Genomic DNA, 22012 nt, shown 5'->3' with positions numbered 1-22012 from the left:
TTTCTTAAAAAAAAAGAACCAAAAAAAATCTTTCTGGAATCCATAAAGTTTTCCCTAAAGATCTTTAGAAGCGAAGCTCGAGGTCCTACGGGTCTGGATTATCGCTCAGAGCGTCTTGAGCTTTTAAAAGTCTTCCTCTAATCCTTCTTTAAAAATGAGCTACTGTGTGCTTAAAAGGATGCATCAGGGTTTGTTTTCTTCTCTCTTTTCTTTCTTCTTTTTAAAGGAATGATCAGGCCTACCGGATATAAACTTGCGGCTTTAAAAACAGCAACATGTGAGAGGAAAAAGCATTCAAATGGTCAACACTTAGGTCCAAGGGGAACAAAGGGAAGAAACAGTCATAGAAACCTCGACTCATACCGCATTGATTCGCTCACGAGCTGCACAGATTGAAACAAGAGAAACAGTCTCTCCCTGCAGTCGGCTTTCAGCAGTGTTTGCCATAGCTGCACCGGATGACTGCGACTCAGTCACACACATTCACGCACGTCCGTACCCCGTTGATCGTTGCCATAGCTGCGCTGGTTAGGGGGAAAAAAAAAAAAAAAAAAAGTCAAAATAAAACAAAATAACAGTAAAAGAAATTAAGACCTCCCATTTTTCACAGGTGTGAGGTAGATGAGGGGGAGTTCAGGTAACCTTGATTGAAGGAGGGGGGTGGAGGGGGTGTGTGGGGGGGGGGGGGGTGTGGGGGGGTGGGACACGAGGTTAGTGGTGAAAGGTTCACCTCTAGTGGACTAGTTTTTCAGGATTTCCTCCACCTCTGGGTCCGGGAACCGCGGTGTGTGTGGGGCTCCTCGGGGGAAGAGGAGGAGCCCTCCAGGGGAGACGAGCCGGAGCGCTCCTCTTCCTCCGGGAGGCAGAGGTAGGGCCCCGTCCCTGGGCTGGAGGCCGAGGTAGACGCATGTTGGTCCTGAGAGCCTGTGGCGGGCGCCAGCGCCTTGTGGGGACACTGAGCCACCATGTGCGTGATGCTCTGGCAGTAGTGGCATTTCTTTGGCTGGGGGGGCAGGCCACACTCCTTGGCATGGTGATCCAGACCTCCACAGTTATAACAGCTGCAGGAAACACAGGTGAGAAGGGACAAGAGAACATGTTTAAAACTATGACCTCCACCCCAGTATTAATGAACAACCTAAAAACAATTTAATCTAAGAACCGCAATTTGTCTTTGTTAATCCCCCTTAATGTTTTTTCTTTTTTTCAATTTACCTAAAACTTCTTGAGTGCTCTATAACTAAACTTGCCATAAAATCTAGTCTTTTACTATTTCTAACATTTTCAGACCCCCGTGGAATTTTTCACTGCAATCTCACCACTAGATGGCAGTGTGAGACCTATGATCGCTCTGAGCCCTGTCTCAGTGGTACTTTGTGCCATGGCACACCACACTTTATTAAAATTGACGTGAAACACAAGAGGCCTGAGAGAGCCACAATGGGAAAATGTGAAGGACACGTTGACACAGATTGTGACTTTTCACAGTGATTTCCTATGTTTCAGCGCAACAATGAAAAGCTTTCACTTGTAGGATTTTACTCCGAAACAAGTTGTTTTCAGTATTCATATTGTTTCCCTGGTGTACAAAGTTAATATACAGAGCCTTGAACAGGTCTTGTAAAGATTTTTTTTTTAAACTAATCTTTTGTATTCATTTCAAAGTTCATCAGGTTGAAGCACCAAAATAACAGCATTGTGAATTGTCACCAAGCTGCAATTCGCTATTAAAAATATGAATTTTGCAGCTTTTAAACTGTTATTCAGTTATCTTGTATTCAAGGTCTATTGTATTTCCATTTAACATCATTCCTTAATTTCTAATTTTAAAAAGTTATTGCTCTAGGAAGAAATCCATTTTAAGGTACTAATATATAATAGAAAGTGTCAGATTAAAAAGCAGATTGTCAGATTAATAAGCAAGTAAAAGCTGTCAAATCAAACATGTTACAATTAAATTAAGTGAGATAACTTCTGCTATAAACACATATAATCATTTTTTAACATGCTTCAATCACAGCTCCAACCTAATTAATTAGCAAAGACCAAAATCATTGCAGTTTGACTTCATCAAACCAAACATCTCAAATGTTCTCTTTATTTTACAACTGTAATTTTTACTATTTACTTCATTTCAAATATATCATTTAGTCATATAATTTTAACAGAACAAAACAATTGATTGGTTTCAAGAGGTTAATAACAAATTATTTCAAGAAACACAGACTTCAGGATTCAGGATATCATCGGTATCTTTATAAATGTCTTATTGTATAGGTGATGTATAAATTGATCTAACTCAACAAATGAAAAACTCTATTTTATCCCATTGGAATCATAAAGTCAAATAAACTTATATTCACTGGTTGCAGAATTTGGAAATGTTTTTTGTTGAGAGTTGTCGCTAAAGATTGAATCTCAGTTAGTTTGAGGCAAAGTTCTGAAACAACATTAAATTTAACATATTTCAAACTCAGAAAATGTGAAAAATGCAAGGAAATTTTTATTTAGCAGTAAATTTCATGTATTGTGATATAATAACATTAAATTTGTCAATTCCATTATCAAGAGCTGTTCTATCTATGGCCTTTTTCACTGGTTCATGCTGAATTTTTGTTTTGTGGAACTATTGTAATAATCATATTTCTATTGTAACATGTTAATGGTGATTTAAGAACTGATGAATTATTGAAAAAGATAGAATGCAATACTGAATATATTGAGAAAACAGTAAAGCGCCCAGATGAGACAAATCTTGAGAAAACATATGGGATTTAAATCTGTGATAATTTACAATTCTATATTTTGACTAACTCTTTTAAACCAAACCTACTTTAGGTCTCAGATCGAAAATTATGTACCCTTATATTCTCATGAGTTCAATAGTTTGTGGGTGTACGTGTATACATGTTTTTTTGTTTTTGTTTATTCTGTTGAGTGGGGTTGCATTGTAAGCAAGTAAAAATATTATTATCGCAGAGGTTCACTCATTGGTTTATGCTGTGTGTCCAAAAGCTTTTAATCTACCTCAGGTTTTTAAGGGGTTATTTCAGTCTTCCCAATATCATCTTTGTTTGTCATTGCAGAAATATCCAAAGCTAATTCCCTTTTCTTTTTTTAAAAAGAGGTAAAATAATAAATTAGTTTGTTGATTTGAAAAATCTATACAATTGGTGCAAGAAAATGGCTTTCTCTACTAGCTGTTTGCATTTCTCTGTATTGTTAATATTCTTCCACAGACAGAGAGGGGGTCTCCTGAGCATCAGGTTTGGTTCTTGGACAGCAGAGCGTCCAGCAGGGGTCAGAGCAGCGTAAGAGCCAAACAAGCCGCAGCAGAGCGCCACAAAGACAAAATGACATCACAGACATCTACCTGCCATCTCTGGATCCAATACCACCTTTCTACCACCTCACTAAAAGGTAGAGACACTTGACCTAACACTGGATCGATTATCCCAAATAAACTGAATAATTCAAGCAGTGTAAAACAATCAGGGTGCCTCCTCTCTCAGATACGGTTTCCTTCTTTCTGGCCAAAGCTGATCTTTTCATACTTGAGCACACAGGATAGCACAGCATTGTTCCACTGAAGCAACATCCAACACAAAGAGCAGCACTCGTGGACTCCATAATGTAAATGTGACCTTGAGGTGACGCCTTTCTGTACAGATCCAGTGTTGACTCGACTCTACCTGGCAGGGCTCGGTGCCATCAAATGAAGGACAGAACAGGAAAGGCATCCTCTTCTCCCTTAAACCACCAGGTATTTTAAAGGTTCCCTCTGACACCATTTAGAATTCAATAGACCAAAACATGTATGGACCTACTGCCGCATTGAGATGTACACAAGTCCAATCTATTCCCATGCTAACACTGCCTCTAATGTAAAAGCTGGCAAATTGATTCAAAATATCGGCAACGGCAGGCAAAGTGCCCTATTCAGTTCCTTATTATGGTGCAAAATAACCATAGCAACAGGCATGTACTCAGGCAGGTTGAATAGATTTAATCTATAATTTCAGCCCACTCAGAAATAGCTCACTGTGGTGAGACGTACATATAAGACATGCTTTCTTTTATCACAGAGCAGCTCTGTTTTCTGAAGGCACACGCGCTTCCATAAATTCAGCTTTTGTTCAGGGGTGGCTGGGGTGTGCACGCATGCATTTTTGTGAATCATTAATTTGACGCAAACATTTTCATTTATTTTCTAAATGAATTTTTTTCAAAATGTGAAAATACTCACCGGTCTCCCTTTGGTTTGCGTTTCTGGAGTGGGACCTTCCCTTTGGGTCTTCTCTCGCTGCCTGCACATGGTCCCCCGCCGGGTCCGGTCACCCGCAGGGACTCGAGGCCCTTTGAGGACTTTTTATAGGTGAACTCCACCTGCTCGCCCTCCTTTAAGCTGCGGAAACCCTCCATCACCAGTTTACTCTATTGGGAGAGAAAGAAAAAAGCGATTATCCCTTTAAAAGTGGCAGATGCTTCTTATACACTAGGGTCTGTGTTTAAGTCAGGCAACATCCAGGATGTAACGAGCTATAACTGTGACGCATGTTTGCACTGATGTTAACATGAAATTGCTCCAAATTTAGTATCGAAGCAGAGCGGCGCACCTGTTTCTTTAAAGCTTGAATGACTGTAATTCTGTAAGGGTTCCTGGGCACAAGGTGTAATGTTTGGTAAGAGCACAATCCGACATAGGGGAAATTTAAATGAGTTGTTCAAATTATCTTTGACCTTGAATAATGTTGAATAATTTGACATTCTTTTAATGGCAATTCAAATACTTCCTCTATAGAGGCTTTAGGGCTCTCTGTTCTGTGATATGTGGGTTAATTTTACTTCTGTTGGCTCAGCTTGATTTTTTTTTTTTTACCTTGAATCATACATAAGCCATACCATTGCACTTTAATAGTCCTGAATGTTCAATAGCTAAACAAAGGATGCAGTCATTTCCAGCAGAAAATGCCATTTCTCAAGTAGAAGACTTAATTTGATGCCTTTTTTCAACTTTCTATCTGCACAGCAACCATTTCAACATGAATCAAACGTGAGTCGGCAATTATCAAGGAGAATCTCAAAAAAAAAAATCAATGACGAGCCGAGGAAGATTTTAGATTTGTGAATGAACCAACAGTAACTCCAGTCACCGCTTTGTGACTGTTACAGAAGCCCTAATGCTTATTAAGAGCGAGAAGTTCACAGTCCTTGTGCGCACTGCAGCATGCGGCAAACACAACATCCACCCGCACACAATGAGCACAGAAAGACAAAGAACTCCCATCAAACATGGTGGATTGACTCGATGTGGTTTGCACCAACTGCCATGACAGTTTGTGCACCGAAAGACTTATCTCACGCGGAGTGTCCTTGGTACACTCTCTTTATCTACTTTTTGCAGAGACGCCACTTCCTATTCCCCTCTGCAGGGCGAAAAGACAAGGGAGCTCCACCCGTGCAATAATTTTGCCGCAACACATCCACCATCCATCTTATCTACATGATAGGAATTATTGATTTCGTTACTACATAACCGCACAATGATTTATGTCTTGTTGATCGCACAGAACGGACCACTGAATCCATGACCTTCACGAATCGCAGTGAACCCTGTGGATCTCGGCATAGGTAAACACACCCACACAGGCATGCAGTGCACACAGCAAACCTACTACCTACTATACATCAAGACCTATAAATAACAGCGGCTTTCTGCACAAGCAGTGCTTTGCAGTGGAGAGACAGATGTGTAGGAGACAGAGGAAAGAGAAAGAAACAAGCGATCAGAGGGAATCAAATGTGAAAGTATAGAGGAAGGAGACAAAATGTGCTCAGTGGCATTTTCCATTACGACAGCCACAGGAAGCTCAAGGTGCTCTATAGGTGGCTGCCTGGGAGATATAGATGAATATGTACGAGTGAAAAGTGAGAATGTATACAATGGTGAGAAGAGACGCAGTGACAGAAGACGTGGGAATTAATTACAAACTAAGAATAGCATTGAATTGACTGCACTCTAATGATTGTCGTTTGACTATCACTCTGCAATGACAAGTGGATGATTAAAAAACTTTTAGAAATAAGAAGAATTTCAATTGATGTGATAAAATTACATGAAAATATCTTAATGTGAGATTCCGGGGAAAGGCGTCTGTTGAGGATAAACAAATCACAACCTTGTTTCATTTAGAAGCATTTTTTTTAAATTTGGTAACAGCAATTTAAATGGATTTCAAACAGTTTATTTCATGTAAAGGTTAACAATGAAATTAAATTAAATTAAATGGATTTGTTTCTATTAGTACTTCTTTTGAAATCCAGTTAATAGAAAGCCAGATTGAAAAACTACAATTTCGAGGTGAATTTCTGAACACCCCTTCAGATGGATAAATGATGGATGGCTAAATAAATGAATAAAGAAAGAAAATGACCTTTTACCAAACTTCATCAGAACTTTTACTAATAGTTGCAGGGCTTGCACAAAAAAAATGTTCAAGTTTAAAACTAAACTGCCAAACTCCTGTTAATAAATCAGTTATGGGTTTAAAAGTATTAACTATTTAAAAATTGTTATTAAATGCTTCCTTTTATCATTCAGTCAACAAAAATGAAGTATTTCCAAAATTATCAATGTATTTGCACAATTATTTAGACATACCTGCATTTGTAAGAACAAAAAAACTCTACAAATTCTGAAGAAAAATACTGTATTTAAATGTTGTTTGTTTTTAGCTTGAGAGGAAAGGGATTAAAAGGCCCCAAAACATACCAATTACATGAGCAAAATTAAACTAAAAACAAAAATTTCAACAAAGTCTTTCAAATAAAATCGAAATCTATACACTTTAACTCAATTGTTTTCATTTAGGCAAAGGCAGATTTAGGAAGTTGACAATTGTTCTGAAATCTGAACCCAGCTAAAATCTAAATCTATTATATTTCAATGACCCTTAACAGATTTCACATAAAATAATTAGATCAATTCAAACAAACATTAAAATAAAGTCTATGTTCAGATAAATTTCAAGTAAAATGCACATACAAAAAGAGCTGTTTTTTTACTTTTTAATTGAGTATTTCTCCTTCTTTTTTTTACTTTGTTTTCACATTTTCAAAGTCAGTTTAAAAGAAATCTTAAGTGTAACTTGTTTCTGGTGTATTTTCTTTGTCTTTTGCTTTGTCTTTGCGCTGTTATAATGAAGCCCATTTTACTGGGAGTCAATAGGTGATGGAGGGCCTATCCATTCTGGGTGTTCAGGTATTGGATTTAGCTTTGAGTAAGGAACAAGGATCACAAAATGAAAATGAGTGAGAGGAATCAATCTCAGACACATCCGTTTTTTGTTGGGGGGGGGGGGGGGGGGTTTGGGGGGGGGGGGGGGGGGTAACCTCTCTCATAGATCTGGTGTGCAAACAGAGATTAGAGCTTAATGCAACTGATAATTGTATATCTCAGTTGGCTGTGCTGCAAGAACAATGAAGACCAGGATTTAGCAATCATTAACTTGTATTAAACAAAAACCCATAGATGGACTGACAGAAAGGCATAATGACGAAATAACCAAAAATTCTGAGGTGTTCTGAATACAGATCATTCAAATTAAAACATGAGCTTTATCAATAGACCACCCAAATGACTGAACTGCATTTTTTTCCCCCTCATGCACAAATCAATGGAAAGCAAGAAAAAGTTGAGCCCTTCCCCCACGAAACAATGAATTCAGAATGATGCTGAATAGTCATGGACTGTGCTCGACTGTGGCACACGAGCTCTTCCTCTTCCTCTCCTGTCTTCAGCCCACAAGCAGCGTGTCTCTCCAGGTCAAAGTTGAGTGGTTTGTCTCAGCACTCTACCCCCCTCTCCAACCCCCTCAATTCCCACAATGCATCTGTGAGGAAACCACACAACCTCTTTTGTTCTGCAGAAATGCAGGAAAACACTCTCTCTCTCTCTCTCTCTCTCTCTCTCTCTCTCTCTCTCTCTCTCTCTCTCTCACTCTACACACACACCCACGTCTCCATAGGATGTAGTATCATTCTCATGTTCAGATCTTTGAGCTTTGAAGCGTGCTCTTGCAACAGTTTAGGCTCCACAATTACATAACAAAATACAAACTGTGTGTGTGTGTGTGTGTGTGTGTGTGTGTGTGTGTGTGTGTGTGTGTGTGTGTGTGTGTGTGTGTGTGTGTGTGTGTGTGTGTGTGTGTGTGTGTGTGTGTTAAAAAAAAAATCAACTATCTCAAATCAGAAACCTGTAACCTGAGTCGCCCCCTCTCAAGTGACCTGGCGGGTGTCCTGACCCGTTTCAGTTTACGCAAAGAGGTCAGGAAAGGGCACGACTGGAAAGAGGGAACGGGAGTATGCCAAGGAGAACGTGAGAGGGAGAGGGAGCGAAGAGAAAATGGGGGAGTGGCCTGGCAGGGAGGTGGATAAGGGAGGGAATCTGGAGGAAGAGGAGGAGGGGGATTCATGGAACTGCCTCCAGCGCATTCTGTTCAGCTCCAATGGAGGAGCAACTCCTGATCAGTGCCTGGACTTGGGGGGAGGCCAGGAACAAAACCCCCATTTGATCAGGAACCCCACAGGTCAGGAGCAGAAATCCTGGGGTCAGGGGTATAACCATCCCAGCACCACCCCCTGCCCAAGTGGAAGACCACACCAGCATTCACCTCGGAGCCACCAGCAGTCACTGCCACCATGACTACTGGAGATACTGATACCACAAAATGGCTACCAGCACACTCTGACACCAACAAGCCTCCTTATGTGTAATAAATATCTCTCAACTGTTCTGCACGTGTGCGTGTGTGTGTGTGTGTGTGTGTAGGAAGAAGCCAGCGATCAATGTAGACGCTGACATCCTGGATAGAAATAGCCCTCCTTTTCATCAGCCGGTCCTCGTCATCACCGGGCCCGGCAATCAATACAGGAAGCTATAATGTGAGGGGATGGGAAAGCAGAGAGAGAGGAGACCCACCATCCTCCACCGAGGCGACCACCGGCCACGGAACGGCTAATTATGAGACGCTTTAAATCAGAGGTGGCCCACACGAAGCTGTGCACCGGATCAGGCTCGTATTAGGAGGGAGCGTGCAGAGGTGCCTGTGAGGGAGATGCTGGTCGCCATGTGGCGTTGTGCCATTAAGGAGCTTTTTATACCCAGGAAATGCTAAATGGACAAAGCTGGGCCAGATCAGCTCAGATGGATGTAACCTAACAGGACCTATATAAAGTAGAGGAAAAAGAGGAGAGGAGAGAACTGGGTGAAGAGGAGAAACACACACACACACACACACACACACACACACACACACACACACACACACACACACACACACACACACACACGAGCATGCCAGTGAAAACCACCAACAGAGCCGCTCTTATGACGCTGACACCCCAACCCTCCTCAACACGTTGTCATTAGTGGCCCTGACCCTTCAACCCGGCCCAACCCCCCATCAAACACTTAAAAGCCTTCGTGTTTCCCCTGCTTCAAATTAACAACATCCAACACCCCCGATTATGACTGGGGCAAATATTTGATCTGAGGGAGGAAGCACTAGATCATCTTGCTACATTTATCAGCATGAGAAGGGAAATGAACCTCAGTGAGGTGACCGGTGATAAAACACACTAATACCTGCAACCGACTCAAAACAGAAGCAGAAGTTCCATTTTTTTTTTTTTCATCCATAATAGTTGTGCTACTGTTGGGAATAATGACTGCTTATAAAAAGTTATTTTTGAGCATTTTTGTCTTGAAAGATTCAGCTACAAAAGCTGTTTCAAGGTCTGGAACATGTTTATGGTTATAACGACACACTTTCATAGAAACTGAAGCAGAAACACAGAAGACATCAACAGGACCTGAATGATATAAGAAAAATAAAATATGAAACTGAATTTTTTTTATGGTGAAATAGATTTTATTTTCAGGTATTCTCAAGCAAATCTTAATCCTAATATATTTCTAAAAACAATTTCTGACAAACCTGCACTGAGTCAAACATATCAAATCAGACTTTTGTCTACTTCATTTCTTCTTTGTCAAAAATTAAATAATCACTTAATTTACTTAATTTTTAATTATATTTTTCAGTCAATTTGACAATATTTTCCTTCCTGATGTTATTGGTTTTTTTGTTGCCATATATTGGAAGTTATGAATGCACTTTAAAAAAAAAAACAAAAAAAAACAAAGACTTTGCCAATTTATTTGTTTATACAACATTCACCAAATCAATTTCTATTATCTGCAACTCAAATTAGACAAAATGAAAATGAATAATTAAAATTCTGAAAATGTCAGTTATAAAATTGGCACATTTCTGAGTAAAACAAAGTAATTGTCAGAGGTGTAAAACATTCAAACATTAACTTAACCAGTTGAACCTCTCTTTGTATTTTAAGTGAGCTGTGGCTCTGCTGTCTACCTCGCCACCTTTCCAATTACGATCATCCCCTCTCTATGTGGCCAGCTCCTCAAAAGGAAGTCACATGACTGGCCTTTCTTCTTCTTCTTTTTTTTTTTCTTTTTTGATGTACAGAGAAGACGGCTGGGTTGTTGGTGGAGCAGGGTGGTGGTAGTGTGGCTGCAGGAGACACAAAGCCTGATACTGGCTATCTGGAGGCAGAGATGGGTGGGGCCTGCATGCCGAACGGTGACACGGACCAGAGGTTAATCTCACTAGGGGCCCACTTTAACCTCACTACACAAAACACACACACACATGCACACACACTCGAGCACGCACGCACGCGCGCTCCAAACCTGAAACATCTTACAACGGTTCACATGCAGACATCAACAACCTGGTGGCTGAGAGCACAAATTAAGAATGACCGCCACCCACACACACACACACACAGATACGCAAACACACGGGCTCCATAAATTGAACACACACACACACACACTCTGGGGGTTTCGGGGGAATAGCAGCAGCAAACTGTTCAACATTTCAAACTGATTACCGACAAAGGGCAAGCAGCCCCCACCTCACCGCCACACACCCTTCACGCCACCCAACCCTCCTGCCTTTTTGTCTTTAAAGAAATTCCTCTTTTAAAGAATGCCGGAGGAGAAACACCCCCCCCCCCCCCCCCCCCCCCCCCCCCCCCCCAAAGTCCCAGCAGGATCTCTCTTACACACATGCACACGCGCAGACACACACACACACACACACTGAGAAACACTCGGTCCAGGTAGGGACGTTGCACACAAACAGAGATAAAAAAATCAGCCCCCATGTGTGTGTGTGTGTGTGTGTGTGTGTGTGTGTGTGTGTGTGTGTGTGTGTGTGTGTAATCTCTGAGCGGAGAGGCATCAGGAAGTGAAGGTGCTTAATTACTCTTTCACACTCGCAGCTTCCAGGAGGAAGTGATCAGATAGGAGCTCTGATGAAGAGGCCTCCCAGGAAGAGAACTCGTGGTCGGGCGGGGACCCTCTCACTGACTCACACCCTCACCCTCCCCTCTCCCCACCATGCTCCTCCACTCACTTGTCTTTTTCCAACCTCTCACTCATGTTTTTCCTCCTCGACTACCACTAGTACCCCCCTCCCCGAACCCAGCACCACCTCCACCCCTCACCCACACTTATTTTTCCCACATCCCTCCTCTTTTCCCCTCTCCTTGGGAAACGCCTCCTCTCCGTCCCCCCACCACCCCCACCACCACCACCCTTCCTCCTGTCCTCATGCTCCCTCTTCCCCTTTAAACTGCCCTGAGTGCTCCCTCGTGCACATAGGGTCACTGCTGTGCAGGGGGGGGGGGAGAAATCATTTTTTAATCTTAACTTTGCACAAAAACTAGTCAAAGAAAATGCCGAAATAACTGCATGAACTTTGTGTCGAGCCAAAGTTTTTTTCACCAGCTTGTATAACAGTCTGTTCTCAGGTTAGCATGCTACTTATGTGTATCTCAAGAGACATATTCCGACTTCCAGGCTTTTTATAAAATATGGATTTTTATATATATATATATATATATGGCTGAAAAACATAACATAACCTACCTGATTTTAATTCAATAAACCCAAATCTGGACATTTCCTTCACACCTGGAAATAGCATCAGTATATCCATATGGCTTCAGGCTGTTAGCAGAGACTGAGAGCGAGTGAACAAGTCAACCAAAATGATTGACTGATGTAATGAGAGTGTATATGAATGAATGCAAATCCCTGCGAAGAATCGGGGTGTTTTGCATACAATATCATAATGCGCTTATGCATGCATGCTGTCTTCCCTTTTCAAGCTAAATGACAGTTGAAATATGGTAAACACGATGCTGAAAGCTGGCAGGGAAAGGCACAAGTGTAAACATATGATTTATTGTATTCTCGCCCTATTTAAATACGGTTTCTTTTTTTCCCAGAGCAATTTGCTTTTTATAAATGTAAATTTGCAACTGCCGGCACAAAGATAATTGTCACACAGCAGATTTGACAGTTGCTACGACCAGCCGTTTTTAGTTCAGCATCTCTGCTATCAGAATACCTGCCGAGCTGTTAACGCATCGTGGATAGATGGAATAGAAAATCTTCCGCCATAAAGAGCGAGAGAATAGGGCAACAGCCTGTGCATTACAAACTGCTGAGACAGACCGTGTTTATTTAACTTCTGTTCAGCTCTTAAGGCTCTTTCCCAGACCCGGGCTTTTCCTTCAGTCTGTCTCAACTGATTCATTTCTTAAACATCTCTGGCCAGGAAACAAAGCCTGCTCGGAGTGTCCAGATGGATATGGCATGAGTCAATGGAGTCGCAATGTGAAAGTATCACTCATAACCTGAGGGGGGGAAAAAAACTGTTTTCACATGTATATAAAAGCTGACAAATGTTTTCTTTTAATGTATACACCATGATGCATGTCCAGGCTCTATTGCTGGAAACATTTGGGGCAAAGGTCAAAATAATGTTTATAGCAATTCACTCAAGATATCCAGCAAGATTACTGCGGTGTTTAAATGAAATATGTCATATCCCACCGCAGTATATCTAAACTTACCAATCATATTAATTACTTGATAATAGACGGGCGGACATATTCCACTGTTAACACATGTGGAAGGTAACATGTACATACTTTGAAAAAGCAGGCAAAGTGAAAAGCAGCATGGCACAGACACACGTTAAACACAGCCGCAGGAGTAAAAACCCGATTTGATTGCTGTGATCTGTCCCAGTGTGTGACACAGACACCGAATTGGTTGAAAAATGTTCTTCCTCTGTGATCCATGCCAAACTGTGCTCTCGCCCTCTAATTTTGGACCTGATTTTAGAACATCAGCGAAACACATCCGAGTACTTAAAAGCCACAACTGGGCAAATAAACTAATGCCATTACCACTTCACATTTTATACTTTTCCAATTCTTATAATTAGTCTGCTCATAATAAGCTAACCCATCTTTTTATTCAATGCTGCTGACATGTGACCTTTACTATGGCTGCCCCCCTCCCTCCCTCCCTCCCTCCCTCCCACCAGTTCAGCACTACATCCCCTGAGCACCACAATGAAGACACTTCTCGGCGAGTGTCAAATGAAATGGTGAAAATGCCTCTCTTCCTCCTTCTGTGGCTTATATTTTAAAGGCACTTCACAGGACTGTAAAAAGGCTGATTTAACGTGGAGGGAGAGGAGCTGGGAGAAGGCTGGACTCCACGGCTCTTTGTTTGCGGTGGAATAAATGGAAAACAAGGCCTCTGAAATGAACTCCGTGCTCATAAAAAAAAGCAACACACACACGCATGCGGTGGGAAACCATAGGCAGACTGGAGTGCAATAAACGTTGTAAAGGATGTTGTGTCTTTAAACGTCACGATTTATTTCGAATACATCAAACAGGCAGCAGCATCATTCAAAATGTGCCGTTTCAAAGTTTCAATAATAGAAACGAGAGAACAATTTTTAAAAAATGCATTTCGACATGTTGGCTGCAAATGAAGCAAAGTCTCTTTGTCCTTGAGAGCAAAGTGTGAAACTAACCGTGTCAGCCACACGACTGCTTCCTTTCCCTTTCTCCGGAGCTCAGGGAAGCTCAAGAGGGCAAAGCTGTGCACATGTGGCCCAATAAAAGAGGAAACTTGTTTTTGTTTTTTGTTTTTTGTTTTTGTCTCAAACCAGTGGACACGTTTGGCAACACAAAGCATACGGATGATACAATGTAACTACCTGGAGGTGAAATAAAGGCACCGAGATGTGATCTGAAGTCGAGCACACAGGAAATAAAACGAATCGATCATTCGTCGACTTTCCACGCTTTGGAGAAGTCGCCCGACTGAGTCCGATGCGCAACACGAAATCATCACAAAGCAGATGTTCAGATTTTCTTTTCTTTTCTTTCTTTCTTTTTTTTTTTTGTTAAGTGAACTTACTTGGTGGACGAAAACATCCAGAGGCGGGTCGACGGGGCTCCCTTCGCTGTAGGTCATTGAGATAAATCCAAAGCCCATCCGGACGTTGAACCACTTGCAGAAGCCGGATCCGGACTGGACCTGAGGTCGAGTCCGGTCCTCCGGCTCGGTGGACTTTGCGGGGTCCTCTCCGCCACCTTTACCCGGCCCTCCTGCAACAACAAGACGAGTTTGGAAGGTTTTCAGAGAGACCGCACCACATGACGACCACTTCCCTGCGCGCACACCGGTTTATATAAGTTTATTGGGCTCTGTTGCGTAAAAAGACAAAACTTCTCCAAGAGAGCGTGGGGGTGGAGGGGGGATTCCCCCGATTCCCCTCCACTGTGGAGTTCAGAGATCTCCTATACTACTATCACCCACATCCCACAAGCAGCCAGGGGCGCATGGTGCCGTGACCCTATGTTTCAAGGCAGAACCCCCCCCCCCCCCCCCCCCCCCCAATAAAAAAGAAGGGAAAAAAGTAGTTTGTTACTCCTCGACAGATGATCAACGGTGATTCGTGCACAGGCATGTTCACTAACTTGTGGATCGTTTCCCTCATGCATCTGTACACTGGGGGTGGGGGGTGGAGGTGGTGATGGTGGGGGGTGGGGGGGGAGGCAGGTGTACACATGGTTCCCGGAGCTTTTACTAGTGGGCAGAATAGCACAGAGGCTCTAACAATGCATGTATCTTAATGCAGCGAGACGTGGTTAGACACGGTGCTCGGCAGGGGCGGTTCAGGTCGGTTTTGGAGAGGTTTGGAACAACAATCACGTTGCACCTTGCCTCCACACCCTCTCCAACCTTTCCTTTCAAGCATGATCGGGACGAAGAAAGAATGAAAAAAAAAATAAGAATAATAATTTTTTTTTAAAACCTATAAGAGCAGAAAAATAGAAACAAATATTTGCAGAATAACCTTCGGCCATGTTTCCCCGCGGACCCTCTGCGCCCAAGTTGCAATAGAGAAGCTTCCTCTGCGAAGACGGGTTGCGGTAGTCACCATTAATCCGACATCCTCGATCCCATCGGTCACCAATTTAGCTCGCATGGTACGGCGTGCTTTCTACCTTTTGATATTTTTGTCATGTCTTTCTCTCTTCCCTTCAATGCCTTCCTCACTCACACCACCTCTGTACTGCTCCCTCTCTCTCTCTCCCTCCCTCCCTCTCTCTCTCTCTGCCTCGCTCTCTCTCTCTCTCTCCTTCGCTCTCATTCGCTCACGAGCTGGCTGTGCCCGTTCCCGTAGTGAGAACACGTGACTTTGTCAATGACATGCTTTCTTGCGACCAATTTCTGCCCCTGCGATTTTACAGGCGGCAAAAAAAAGGAAACTTTTTTTTTTTGTTGGGAGGATTTGGACTCGCAACCGTTCAGCAGCATTCTCCCTGTTTGCGTGATCGCACGAGGCGACGCACGACGATTGAACAATGGGGAGCAACAGAAGCTGTGTGGCGCGCGGCGCAACGCAATCGCTCCCGTGTTGCGTTTTTAGTTTGAGATTCTAAAATCACCAGAGGGCTTGACGTGGCCACGTGAAGCTATTATGCACTCAGATTAGATTAGATGGGATTCAATTATATTCTAATGAACCCTGTGAGATAATTGTCTGGCCATGGCAACAGAGAAACACACGCAAAAACAAATGAGTTAGGCATCGATCGATTTAGAAATCAAAGTTGAATCATCTGAAGTCACAGCACTAAAGTATGCACCCACTTCATACAGTTTTCTACTATCGGGTGTACAGATAGCAATGTGTTATGTCTTCACTGATAAAACTTTTTTTAAAGTGTTTGTTAGTTTTAAACACATGTTTCTTTGTGCAGCAGTGGTGAAACATAAGGTTTGAGATAAAATACCAAAGAGTAGAAAATCAGCTTTATCTAAACTCTGCACGTGAAGTTTGTTTTTCTTAAATAAAAGTTCAGATTTAAGAGTGAAATAATGTTAAATCCACACGAGTTAATAGTTATGCATTTTAGAACATTAGCCTGCCTTTCTTACATACAAACGCTGAAGCATTTATTTATAATAACCTCTCATATCTCACATTTCTAAGGTTTAATTTAAATTAGTTCAATTCAGCCATATGTTTGTTACTGACCAGGCTATAACCTAAAGTTAATCATTTCATTTAACCTCAGATTAAAGCTAAAGGACCCATAAAGATCCTAAAACAACATGATGAGTAACATTTTGGTTTCCATGCTTGCATATGTCTTTGGGCTCATGTTGCTATACCGCAGAACCTCCCAGTATCATAGTGGGCACCAGAGGAGAGCTGAACTCACAGCTTAGGAATGTGGCTAAACCTCAGAAAAACAAATCTGAAAAGTGTCAGTCATAATCCTCACTTGTCACTAGAATATCAGTCTTCCAGCCCAAATCACTGTCTGGTGGAGGAATTTAGGGGATACATGCGGAAATAAGAAAGGAGTGTTTAAAAGTTGGATGAAGTAATTTTTTCCCCCTGCTCAATGAATAGATACTGCAAATAAGAGCTTGACAAAAAGAGTGCAAAAGGACTAAAGTTTGAGTAAATGTTTTGCTACAAAAACATAATGGAGTGATTTAACATTTCCTCATTCCCCTAACCTTTTCCTAGTGACAAGATTTAATCTTTCCTAAAGATGCATTTTTTTTCCCTGAATGTGTCTCAAATTTATCATTGTATTGCTGCAGTCAATAAAAGCCTTGTCTTAAAAAAAAAAAAAAAGAAAGAAAGAAAGAAAGCAAGCAAGACAAAAGAAAAGAAGTGGGAAAAAGCTCAAGTTTAAATTGCACTACAAGTGTCTCCTTACTCTGAGCACACACACAGGCAACAAAGACAAGAGTGTCTGAAGCCGGCGGGCAGACTGACAACAACAAGCCAGAAAAATACTACGTCCATTGAGAAACTCCCCACCTTATCTCACATTGACCCTGCATGGTGGGACATTTCTCAAGGGGTTATTCGCGGGTATGAGTAAAGAGGAAAAACACGTTGGAAAGGAATGAAACAACAACAAGCCCTATCTCCACCCACCGGCCACTACAGAGCCCACCCTCCGGAATTTACAAGCTTCGCCCCTACCCCCAATCCATCCACCCCCACCCATTGCAAAGGCCTGTTTTTGAAGATGCTTGTAGTGGAGGCCTCTGCAGTGGCCATAGAATTACGGTTTGGGTCACAGGATTGGATACCAGTGTCAGATGTTATCCACTCACTCATATCCTGACAGGACCTTTCTGATTAGGCCAAGTCAGTGGGAATCACTGCAGCCAGCTCACTGGCCTGTGTGAGCAGACCACAAGGAATACGTTGGATTTAGGTGTGCCTGTTTTTCCAGGAGGCACCCTAAACGGTAAAAAAAAAAAAAAGGGGGGGGGGGGGGGGATTAGCAGAGATTTCCAGACACAAAACACTCAATGTGAGGTTATTTTTAAGTCTGTGAAAACCTCCCATTTGTCAGATGGTGAGACTAACATGTGGCGGTTCAGCATAAAGTCAAAGAAAACTTTCAACTCATTCAATTTCTGGTACACTTTTGCAAATAAACCCAAAAAAAAAAACACTGACTTGTTTATCACATTAGTTAAACTCTCTTATGAGAGTTTAAATGGTGTGATAAATGTAACTGGCGTGGGAATTTAAAAAATAAAGGGTGCATTTCAAGTTTTGTCAATATGTGAAAAGTTGAAACTTCACAATTTCAACATGTTATTTCAATGTAAAGGTGTAATCTAACTTTGTTTGCATTAGCACTTTGTTTTATGACCATCAGAAATTTGTGGTTGGACTTTATGATTGATTAACTGATTGATTTACATAAACAGACAAGGTGAAATAGTTCACTTTTTTTACTTGATATCAGGATTTTGTTCACTTTCTCTTTAGTGAAAGAAAACAAAGTAAAGCAAATACCTTTTCAATAAAGTTTCGCAAAAAAGAGCTTAGATTTGTAATGCAACTACACATTGAAACACTTTGTTAAAAAAAATTAAATTGGTTAGTTTTGAAATAGCTCCAGATTCAAACAATTATGCAACAGAATAGAATGTTCTACTTGTAATTACAGTGAAACAGTACAATATACAGTAACAACTAACATTTTTAATCTACTTTTGTCTTTTGTAGCTTTAAAAAACACTAATAATTTGACATTAATAACCTGAATATTGTAACTTTTCATTGGTTTACGAATCAACATTTCTTTGTTGTCATGTTCGAGTTTCCTCTGTTACACAATAGTGTAAAGAAGACAGCCCAGACCATAATACAACAACTTCTACATGAAGGTTTTGTCAAAAAAAACACAAGTCATTTCATCTCAACTGTTGCTGGAGGAGTAATGAACAAAATTACTATTTTACATATATTTTATAGTTGATCCAGAAAACATTTGAGTCACTTTTGATCTGTTAATAAGCATGAAGCTAAAGTACTACTACTACTACTATTTACTTGCTTCTCTTTTGTGTTCCACCCATTAAGCAAAGCAGCTTTTCAAAACATTTCATAAATGATCACAGTAAACTCGCAGTTCTTTTTAGTTTTTGTTATGAATGCCACAATTTTACAGACGTGTTTTAACCAGTTTATGTTGAAGGTTGTGTGTCACACAACTTGTTCTCAGTGTTATCTTGAGAACTTACTTGGGAAATTAGAAAAAAATTGTTTTAAGTTACTAACATAATCACTATAATAGCTAAAATAACAGTGTTTCACAAGTGCAGCCACAGCTGAATTCAGGCATTCTGACGAGTTTGGTTTAATAATAGTGATTTTTAAATACTTTTTTCACTAAAACACAATATAGATATATATTTAATTTTAAAGAGAGGATTGAGCTTCATCTCTTCTTGTATTTGTTACTTTCACAGACTTTGGTGGGCCATTGAACTCAAACCTGTCCACACCACATTTCAGATAAGAGTTTTCTAAATATAAACTTTTCCAAGAAGAAAATAATTGCAAGTTCCCTCTATGCCTCAAACCTCAACCCAAGTCCTGTAACATCAATTAAAAAGGAAATGAGGTTGGTTTTTATGTCATGAAATGTGTTTTAAAATGTTCTTTTTGATCCCACTGGCAAATATGAGTTGACGTAAAGTCAAAATGTGAAAAGGTTTTTGCAGAGATACGTATAAAAGTAGTATATCTAAGCAGCTCTTGGGGGTGTGCAGATTCCTGAGTTGTTTGAATACCAGCGTTCTGAGCAGACTTTACACTCTCTCACCCCAGCTAACCTTACCCAACCCCCACCACTCACCCTGTAGGCTCCCAGAGGAAATTTGCCTTTACCCTGTGTTTCTGTCAATGCAGTTCAAAGGGTTCAGTGAGTCCGTCTCTTTTTTCTCCTTTCTTTTTTTTTTTTTTTTTCCTGTGTGAGGGGATTGTTTTTTGTCGTTTACTTCATGCATTCCAGCTACCAATCGTTCACTTTTTTGATGATCTTCAGAGAGAAGTGCAAATAGTGCTGGAGACGTGTCTCCTCGTCTCCCACTGCTATTTTGGAATTTATGTAGATGGCAAATGTTTTAAAACAGAACGTATTGATTCCCTTCATTGAATAAATCATTTAAATCAATTTTGTTTCTTTCTTTGTATCTACTGTTTTGGCTTTATCTCAATCAAGAATCTAGATCCACTCACACTTCCTTTGTAAGATAACATAAATCAAGAGTTCTAAGATTTTAACAACCATTTCCTCTAATATTTTCATATATTTCGTTTGGAAATATTTAGAGTCAACGAAATATAAAACATTAGGAAGAAAACCCATGTGCTTATAGTTGCATGCCTCACTATTAAGGTAGCTAAAAACTTCAAGAACTTCTCCCTCATTTGATTGCTTTAGTTCATTGGAAGAAAACCCAATAAACGTGCTTCTCTAAATTCAGATTTGATGTTTGTGGAGGGGTGGTGACAGTTTGGACAAAAACACTTACAATCCGATTTATTTTCCAGTAACCTGTTAACTTTTTAAACCACTTGAACCATTCAGCAACACACATTTCCTCTCTGGTATATAAGAGCAACAGAAAGTGTATTCCTGAAATGAAACTTTTAGATGGGGGAAAATCGATTCGTCGCAGGATCTTTTTTTTTTTTTTTTGGACGGTTTATTTTTGCAGTTTTTCAGTAAACAGCCTGAAAATATGTGAATGAAATCTGAGTGACGTCAGAGAAGGGGGAGGCTGGAGAAGAAGCGCCTCTGAAGCCGGTGCGCCCGAAAAAAAAAAAAAAAACTGCGCACAATGGCACCAAATATCCCATTCCGTCTCTACAATTTACTCCTCGATGAATTTCGATTTCGTTTTCTGCAAGGAGTCGACGGGTTACCACGCTTTATGTAGTTTTTTGGGGTCCTTTCAAACATTTTTTTCAACACTTAATCCACCAGAAAAATGTTGCCTCTTGCAGATTTGTATACAAGGATTGTTGGATTTTTGACGAAAGATAAAGGTAATTTCACCAGAACATCTTCGGAATAACTTGAAGATTGTGACTAACACTAACTAGTGTGTGTGTTGATTGCGTATGTGGCAGTTTTCAATGTTATTTTTCCCATTTATTCCTTCTGAAGAGCAAATGTTTACTTCATAAAGGGGTCATGTATTTATCGGAAATCTTCTAAATTCTAGGTTTTCCATTTGCATTGGCATGCATTATTCAGCCCCAAATCTATATTTGGTGTTTTTGATCAAAGAACCGATCCATCATTTTGTCATGCTGCTAAACGGCGGTCATTTCAGGTCAATGAAAAGCAGGTTCTGCAGCTTGACTCCGGCTACTGAGCTGCAACCAAACACCACATTCTCTGTTTTTTCTTGAGGAAGAGGGTTTAAGAAAACACACCGCAAGAACATTTCAGTGGACTCACCTGTGAAAGAGGTGAGAGGCGAGGTGGACATCCTTTTTTCTTTTTTCTTTCCTCTCTCCGTCAATGAATGAAATGGCACCTAATGTTATTCCCTTGATTTCCCCTTTGGGATTGTCCAAATTCAGTCAGGAGTGGAGATGAGCCCGCTGGACTTCAGCTTCAGCGCAGTTTAAATGACATATTTCAAGGCGCACGGTCGATGTGTGAAACCAAGTGACCGACTGGAATCAACGAGATTTTCCATGGATGAATATTTTATAGTGACTCTGTAACACAAGCTGCAGCAACGTGACAGTCAAGGCAGATTTGTCTTAAATGTGCAACAGTAAGGCGACAGATTGGTGTGAAGCGCAGGTCCTCTTCAAAAATACTCCATGTTTCAGTTCACTTCCCTTTTCACACAGCTCAGATGCGTTGAGAGTCATCCTGGTTGGGTGAAATCTATAAATCCAACTCCTAGCAAAATAGAAAAAATGAGAAATGTGAACATTTTAGATGCAAGACAAGTAGATTTCCTTCCTCATTGAGCTTGCTTAAAGAAAATGTGAAAATGCGCCATTTAAAGAGATTCTGCATTGCTCCTCAAACCATGTGGCATCTGTGGCCTCCCCCACCTTTCTCTTGTTGATCAAGATCCATACCTCACATCCCCCACCCAGCCTGCTCTCACTGCACTCATCCAGCCACTCCAAAGTCGGAATTAAAATTAGGGTTTCTTTGAGTCTGATAATGGATG

The 22012-nt window shown here is 40.9% G+C and overlaps 1 protein-coding gene across 1 annotated transcript; it reads right to left on the bottom strand.

The window, feature by feature from the left end:
• Positions 1-748: 748 nt before the first annotated feature.
• lin28b (lin-28 homolog B (C. elegans)) lies at positions 749-21307 on the bottom strand (the record flags this gene model as incomplete). Its single annotated transcript, XM_080514021.1, has 4 exons — positions 749-1061; positions 4247-4434; positions 14384-14574; positions 21277-21307. The coding sequence occupies 4 exons, from the start codon at positions 21305-21307 to the stop codon at positions 749-751; spliced, it is 723 nt and encodes a 240-aa protein (XP_080370147.1).
• Positions 21308-22012: the final 705 nt, after the last annotated feature.

The sequence above is a fragment of the Blennius ocellaris genome (assembly GCF_963422515.1).
Source record: "Blennius ocellaris genome assembly, chromosome: 18".
Taxonomy (NCBI): domain Eukaryota; kingdom Metazoa; phylum Chordata; class Actinopteri; order Blenniiformes; family Blenniidae; genus Blennius; species Blennius ocellaris.
This window is presented reverse-complemented; position numbering and strand designations above follow the sequence as displayed.